General features: G+C 45.4%; 1 protein-coding gene across 2 annotated transcripts in view; it reads left to right on the top strand.

Moving 5' to 3' along the window:
- The window catches only part of DNAH9 (dynein, axonemal, heavy chain 9), a 286,597-nt gene that overhangs the window by 79,796 nt on the left and 198,748 nt on the right, over window positions 1-8,053 (top strand). The window contains exons 21-24 of one of the 2 annotated variants that reach the window (XM_010843000.1): window positions 1-861; window positions 4,369-4,499; window positions 4,837-4,963; window positions 6,964-7,116. The exon at window positions 1-861 is cut by the window's left edge and continues 6 nt beyond it. In XM_010843000.1, the coding sequence (XP_010841302.1) occupies window positions 1-861; window positions 4,369-4,499; window positions 4,837-4,963; window positions 6,964-7,116 (1,272 nt within the window). The remainder of the gene's footprint in view (window positions 862-4,368; window positions 4,500-4,836; window positions 4,964-6,963; window positions 7,117-8,053) is intronic. The other variant, XM_010842999.1, reaches the window with a different exon arrangement.

The raw sequence follows: 8,053 nt of genomic DNA, 5'->3' as shown, positions 1-8,053 counted from the left end.
ATTGACCCTCACCAGACGCTGGATGCCTGGCACTTGGAGACCCAGCAGATGGAGTCCACCATGGCCTCCATTTCCACGTCCGCCAGCTTGTTTGAAGTCACCGTCCCTGACTATAAGCAGCTGCGGCAGTGCAGGAAGGAGGCGTGCCAGCTGAAGGAGCTCTGGGACATGATTGGGTTGGTGACCTCCAGCATTCATGCCTGGGAGGCCACCAGGTGGAAGGATATCGACGTGGAGGCCATGGACTTGGAGTGCAAAAGGTTTGCCAGGAACATCCGGAACCTCGACAAGGAGGTCAGGGCCTGGGAGGCCTTCACAGGCCTGGAGAGCACCGTGCTGGACACCCTGACCTCCCTGAGGGCCGTGGCCGAGCTGCAGAACCCGGCCATCCGGGAGCGGCACTGGAGGCAGCTGATGCAGGCCACGGGCGTGACCTTCACCATGGATGAGGGCACCACCCTGGCCCACCTCCTGCAGCTGCAGCTGCACCACTTTGAGGACGAGGTCCGGGGCATTGTGGACAGAGCTGTGAAAGAGCTGAGCATGGAGAAGGTGCTGAAGGAGCTGCAGACCACCTGGGCTGGCATGGAATTCCAGTACGAGCCCCACCCACGGACCTGTGTGCCCCTGCTGCAGTCCGACGAGGACCTCATCGAGGTTCTGGAGGATAACCAGGTCCAGCTTCAGAACCTGATGGTGTCCAAGCACATTGCCTTCTTCCTGGAGGACGTGTCGGGCTGGCAGAAGAAGCTGTCCACCGCCGATGCCGTCATCTCCATCTGGTATGACGTGCAGCGCACATGGTCTCACCTAGAAAGCATATTCATCGGATCTGAAGATATCCGGGCTCAGCTGCCCCAGGTACCTGCTACAGAAACCCTGCTCCCTCTGTTCCCAACTCCCAGTCAAGGGACAGTCCCCCAGCCCCTGCATCCTCTACACCATTCCTTATCTGCCTCCCTGCCTTGGCTTCACCCAGGGGCATCTCCAACAATCATAGACCTTTCAAAACACCAAAAGCCAGGCATAGGAAAAGAGAGAAGGTAAAACGCCTGCCAGTCAGCTTGTTCTTGGGCTTCCCTGGTGGCTCAGTGGTAAAGAACCCGCCAGCCAAAGCAGGAGTCCCAGGAGACCTGGCTTCAATCCCTGGGTTGGGAAGATCCCCTGGAGGAGGAAATGGCAACCCACTCCAGTATTCTCACCTGGGAAATCCCATGGACAGAGAAGACTGGTGGGCTCCAGTCCATGGGGTCTCAGAGTGGGACTCGACTTAGCAAGTAAACAACAACAAACAGTTTGTTCTTAGATGGGTAGGAAAAAGAAAGGAGAACCTGGTTTAAAAAACAAAAGAAGTGTACCAGAGAAAGGAGGTCAGAAACAGGAGCTGCTCTTGTGTTGCTCTACTCGTAATGACGGTACGGGTGCCGACTGGGAAGCCAGCATCATTTCCAGGCAAGCTGAGTTCCTGCTCTGCAGCAAGTATTCTGTAAGCCTCCGGCCTGTGCCAGCAGGCTCAAACACTAGTCTTCAGCTAAGTGCTAAATGAGGAATTTCTCTAAGACATGCATTCTTCTCATTACTACCGTTCTAATTTGTTTGCCCCTTCTAATTGTCCTAATTAACGTACCCCCTCTCTCAGTGGACTCTAATTCATTTTAAAAAAGATGTTTGCAGACTTATTCCGTATCCCACTCCAGTATTCTGGCCTGGAAAATCCCATGGACAGAGGAGCCTGATGGGCTACAGTCCATGGGGTCGCAAAGAGTCAGACACGACTGAGCGAATAACGCTTCTATATCCCTCAGCACAGTGAGTTCTTTGCTTGCAAATTAGTTTGATTCCAAAATGTCACATGTTATCCAGACCTTGTTTCAGAGTTAAAGCACATTCTATCAAATCATTTTTCCAGCTCATCCCACAAAAACACATTTAGTATAATGATGCAGATTAAAGTTTGTACATCTGCAATGAAAAATAACAAAATAATTCCACTAAAGCTACTGTCATGAAACAAAATCAAATAAGCCAGATTTTATTCGTCTCCAATGCTAATGATTGAAGAAGGGCAGGTTTGATGAGAAGCAGGGGAGAATGTAGGTGGAGACTTTTGCAGGCATTTTAAAAGAGGCATTTGAGAATTTACAATAAAAAATAATAAATAATTCATATCATTAACTCCTCAGGTTTATGTGTAAAATGTGTAAATACATTTGTCTTCTTTGTAGTGACAATATGGTAACATAGACAACTCTGAAATACAACAAATCATCATGTTACACCCTAACTAGTAAATATTTTCATTCACTCTGAATATTTTCCACCTTTTGTTCACATATATACATGTTTTTACACAATTGCTCTCAGGGTAATTACAATTTTCCAGTCAGTTCTTTGCATTTCAAACATTTATGTCAGATATTTCTGATGCGTGTGCATGCTCAGTCCCTCAGTAATGTTCTGACTGTTTGTGACCCTATAGACTGTAGCCCGCCAGGTTGCTTTGTCCATGGGGTTCTCCAGGCAAGAATACCGGAGTGGATTGCCATTTCCTACTCCAGGGAATGTTCTTGAACCAGGGGTTGAATCCGTGTCTCTTAATGTCAATTGCATTGGCAGATAGATTCTTCACCAGGAGTCACCTGGGAAGTCCCTTATTTCCGACCCTTCCTTTCTATTTATCTTATGTTTGGCTGTGCTGCGCCTTCACTGCTTTGCTTGTGCTTCCTCCAGTTGTGGTGCACAGGTCTCTCATTGTGGTGGCTTCTCTGGTTGCACACTATGGGCTCTAGGCATTTGGGCTCACAGGCTTGGTTGCCCCGAGGCACGTGGAATCTTCCTGGACCAGGGTTGAAACCCGTGTCCCCTGCAATGGCAGGCAGACTCCTATCCCACTGTACCACCAGGGAAATCTTCTGATGAGTCTATAATCTTAATAATTTTTCATTTTTGACTGGTGAAAGATACCTCACTTAAGGAATCGTAATTTAAGTCTTGATAGGAGAGAGGCATGGGTCACAGAGGTTCCAGCAGACTGGGGCCAGCAGCCCAGGCTTGAGTCCACCCTCTCAAGGACCTGAGGGAAGTTACTTGAACTCTCAGTGCCCTGGTTTTCTCATCTGTAAATTGAGACTAAGCCCAGTCCCTACATCCAGAAGTTAATTAAAGCTGAATGTTCAGCACATACCATTATGATTGTTGTTATGTAATCATAACCACACAAGCTCTCACCAGGTATCAGGTGTTGGGGTGAGGTGCTTTGCATTTAGTATTGTCTCAGTCATTTCAACAACACTGTGAGAGTGTGTGTATTTGGGGAAAATGATAATATTTAATTACTTTTGACATCACGGGCTTTCCCAGTGACTCAGATGGTCAAGTGTCCACCTGCCAATGCAGGAGACGTGAGTTTGATCCCTGAGTCAAGAAGATCCCTTGGAGAAGGGAATGGCTACCCATGCCAGTATTCTTGCCTGGAGGGTGCCTTGGACATAGAAACCTGGCAGGCCACAGTCCTTGGGGTCACAGAGATTTGGACATGACTGAGAAACTGATACTTTCACTTTAACTTTGACATCATAATAGCACCTTTGCTGCCAAAATGCTTACTTTGGTTATAGAAATTTTGCTTGGGCCCAGAAAGCACATAGGATCCACCATCTGCCTGACTTAGGAATTATGTAGTTTATGCCATCAATTCTCAAAGTGTGGTCTGATGACTTCTGGCAAGCGGTCCCTGAGACCTTTCCAGGGGATCCTCAAGGTCAAAGCTATATTAATAATAATACTAAAATGGCATTTGCTGTTTTCACTTGTTCTTCTATTAGCACACAGTGGAATTTTCCAGAGGCTACATGGTGTGATATCACAACACACTGGATGCAGAAGCTGGGAAGAGAATCTGTCTATCTTCTAAGTCAGGCATTAAAGAGATTTGGAAAAAAAAAAAAAGTGCAATGATGCCACTTTTTCCTCTAAGTTATATTGTTTTGGAAAATATACTTATTTTGAATTAAAATATGTGTTATATTAACATAATGTGCTTATTACTGTAATTTTAAATGAATTGACAAATATTTTTTAACGTTTCTCAACTTTAGCTTCTAATGTAGAATATGCATTGATAGATATAATATTACCAAATAAATGAAAGCTCTTTGCACTCCCCAGTAAGTTTTACAAACATAAAGGGATTTTAAGACCAAAATGTGTGAGAACCACTGATTCAATCTAAAGGTATTTCCTCCTTTGGGCCTAATCTCTGTGTTATACAACCTAGGAGAGGTTTTCAAAAGCAGGCTTGGTACATGAGGGTAGCTTCTTGGAGTTGAAAGGAGTGGGGGTTAATTTTTTCCACACTTTAATTTGCAGGATTCTAAAAGATTTGAAGGCATCGACATAGACTTTAAAGAGTTAGCTTATGATGCTCGGAAAACGCCAAATGTAGTGGAAGCCACCAACAAGCCAGGTCTTTACGAAAAGCTGGAAGATATTCAGAGCAGGTGATGGCCGGTGTGCAGTTGCCTTTGTAATGGAGAGGCTTTGTCTCTCTTTGTCTCTCAAGTCCTTACCTTAGTTAACTGCCCTAGTGAGAGAGTGAACATGTGTATCTGGTCGGGTACCTTGATTTGCCTGTGTGCTTGGGTAACATGGGATATTGTTAGAGGTGTTTATTCTGATTGAAATGTACTAGTAGGGCTATATGCACATGCCCACAGATGTTCCATGTATACATCACTCCTGAGGATAATCCACAAGTCACACTCGTTTGCATTTAGGTAACAGCCACATGCCTCTGGATCCTGGCAAACCTAACAAGGAAATTCTTTGTGCCCTCAGGCTGTGCCTGTGTGAGAAGGCCCTGGTGGAGTACCTGGACACCAAAAGGCTTGCCTTCCCCAGGTTTTACTTCCTCTCCTCTTCTGATCTTCTAGACATTCTTTCCAATGGCACAGCCCCTCAACAGGTAAGCGGGGAAGTGCTTGTAGAAAGTCAAAAGACTTGAGATGCTCCAGCAGGAGAGTTTCAAGTTCCCCATTATGCCCCATTAAGCAATGTATCCATTTGACCTATGTTGCCATCAGCACGGTCCCTAAGCTCATCTCTGGCTACCTGCTTTTTTTTTTTCCCCTTAAACCTTTCTAGGTAGCCCAGTTTCTTTCCAGTTGGATCTCTGTAGAGATTTGATTTTGATCTGTAGAGATCAAATTTTGATCTGTAGAGATCAAAATTTAAATTAAATTTTTGAAAATTTCTGTATGCTTGGATGCTTGCTTTATCTTTCTCTAACACATGATGAGGTTTTTGTTCCCTTTCTAAAAACTGGGGCTTTCACTATCTTGGAAATGTTTTCTTTCAGTATACTTTTGCATAGTATTTCTTTTTTTTCTTATTTTTTTTTATGTGGACCATTTTAAAAGTCTTTATTGAATTTGTTATGATATCGCTTCTGTTTTACGTTTTGGTTTCTTGGCCATGAGGCATGTGGGATCTCAGCTCCCTGACCAGGGGTTGAACCCATACCACCTGCATTGGAAGGTAAAGTCTTAACCACTGGACCGCCTGAGGAGTCTCTACATGGTATTTCTATCCCGGTTATGTGGATAATTTTTTCCCTCTGATTCATCATATTTCCGTAGGTTGAGATTATTATCTTCATCTGTTCATACATTTTTGTACATACTTATACACTTCTTTCTCTCTCAGTCCTCTTCCTTGGCATTCTTCCATGTCCCTCAGATTTATCCACGTCCCTCAGATTTATCCACCATATTTAAGTTGTGTGTTTTTATTTGGTCCTTTTGTGTTGCTAACACTGTTAAAAACTACACTGTACCATTTGTTTTCTTTATTTTTCTACCTCTACCAATTCTTCTTATCTTCTACCTCAGATTTTATAGAGTTCATGTTTCTTTCATTTAATTGAAAGCAAAACAAGGTGATATTTTTTCAACACTACTTCTGTTTCCTGTATTAAGCTTCTAATATATACAGATGCTTTTATTCTAGTTCTTGAGTCTGGCTTTCTCCGTCTTTTAAGTTGTGGGATAATTTCACGGGTCTTGTGTTAATTGTTTGTTCTTGTATAAAGAAAAGTCTTTCTCTGTCATTTGTTCCAAGTCCCTGGGTGGGATCTCCTCCAGCACCTTCAGTTTACTTCAATACTCTTAGAATTTCTCCTGCCATCTCATAAGTGAGAGAGCTCATTGCCGTAAACGTAAGGGTTAAAACTCACAGTTCTCAGGAGGCCCCTGTATTTCAAAAAAGCTCTACCTGAGGCAGCTTCCTGTTTGTCATTTCTTCTCCACCTGCTGTTCTTCTCACTGCAGGACCACAGTATGGTTCTGTCTGGCACCCTCCTAGGATTACTGCCCAAGGCATCACTGCCTCCGTATCATGAGATGCCATGCTTGGGAGAAGCTCTGGCACAACCAGGCTTTCTGCCTGGTGTGAGTTTGCTGGCCCTTGATGTGGACCCTCCAGAGGCTGGTCTCCTGCCTCAAAGTGGTTCCTACATCTGAGTGACTTCTTCCACAGGCCATGGTCACCACTGCCCTTGATCCTCCAGATTTGGGCATGTTAGCAGCAGCAGCAGCATTCATCTGTAGACTCTCCTGTGCCTACCCTCCTGCAGCACAGTAGTGTTTTCTTAGGAAGAGGGCTTATGAATTAGTTATTGCTCCAGTCTGTTCCCATCCGTAGTAGATTAGGCAGAAATTACTCAAACCTTTGTGGCTTCGTTGGTTTGTAGTTAACGCGTGTTGCCCACTAGATCTATATTCCCTTTTATCCAGTCCAGCTAAATTCCATCTTCACATCTTCATCATTCCCTAGCTTCCTTCTAAATGTTTGGTACCCAACACTTTAATGGTTGTCACAGGGTAGCCCTTTAAGCAATACAATAATAATAAGTAGCTTCTAAGCAATAATCATAAGTGACTTCCTGGACATGCTCTCCACTTATAGGTTCAACGCCACCTTTCCAAACTCTTTGACAATATGGCCAAGATGCAGTTCCAACTGGACGCCAGTGAGAAGCCAACCAAGACCAGCCTTGGCATGTACAGCAAGGAAGGAGAATATGTGGCCTTCAGCGAGCCCTGTGACTGCAGTGGGCAGGTAACGCATGCCTTGCTCTCTCAAGTGTCTGCAGTCAAGCATCAGCCTTCAGAATGGCGATTGTGACCTTGGACCAGAACTGCTGTCTGTGCCTGGGGCCTGCCCCGTCCTCTGACTTGAACCGACATCAGAGCAGCTTCCAGCGCCCACTTTCCTCTCCCTGGGAAGGACACATGTCAATACCTGTATATCTTCCTCACTCAAAGTCCTGTGCAGAGAGCAATAAAATGCACATAAACAACTCCCTGAGTCAACAAGAAAAGGGTTTGGAAATGATTAGCGGCACCAGGAGACTTTAACATGACAAGCCCTGGGGCACCCCACTGGGGAATCTGGGTCACTGACACCTTCCCCGGGAGAAAATGTCCTTTGAAATCAACCATAAACCTGAGCGTTCACTTCTCTGTACACATACACCTCCTGCAGCCCTACCCCGTGGAGAGCCCATTGCCACCCTGCTCCAGAAGCTCCACATCTCCCCGGCACAGTTCAGGAAACACACAACACGACACCCTTCTCTTCTGAACCCCCCGACCCGTCTTTCACCATCTTCACTAAAGTAGACAAGTCTTTGTTCATTATCCTACTGCATTTTCCTCCTCTGCTTCTTTTTTCTCTTCTCTTTCTTTCCCTTCCATTTTCTCTGTGCTGTTCTCAGTCATGTCCCACTCTTCGCAACCCCAAGGACTGCAGCCCACCAGGCTTCTCTGTCCATGGGATTTCCCAGGTAAGAATACTGGAGTGGGTTGCCATTTCCTACTCCAGGGGATCTTCCTGACCCAGGGATCCAGCTCAAGCCTTTTGAGTCTCCTGCATTGGCAGGTCGGAGAAAGCAATGGCACCCTACTCCAGTACTCTTGCCTGGAAAATCCCATGGATGGAGGAGCCTGGTGGGCTGCAGTCCATGGGGTCGCTAAGAGTCAGACACGACTAAGTG

The sequence above is a fragment of the Bison bison genome, unplaced genomic scaffold (assembly GCF_000754665.1).
Source record: "Bison bison bison isolate TAMUID 2011002044 unplaced genomic scaffold, Bison_UMD1.0 scf7180017864180, whole genome shotgun sequence".
NCBI classification, from domain to species: domain Eukaryota; kingdom Metazoa; phylum Chordata; class Mammalia; order Artiodactyla; family Bovidae; genus Bison; species Bison bison.
This window is presented reverse-complemented; position numbering and strand designations above follow the sequence as displayed.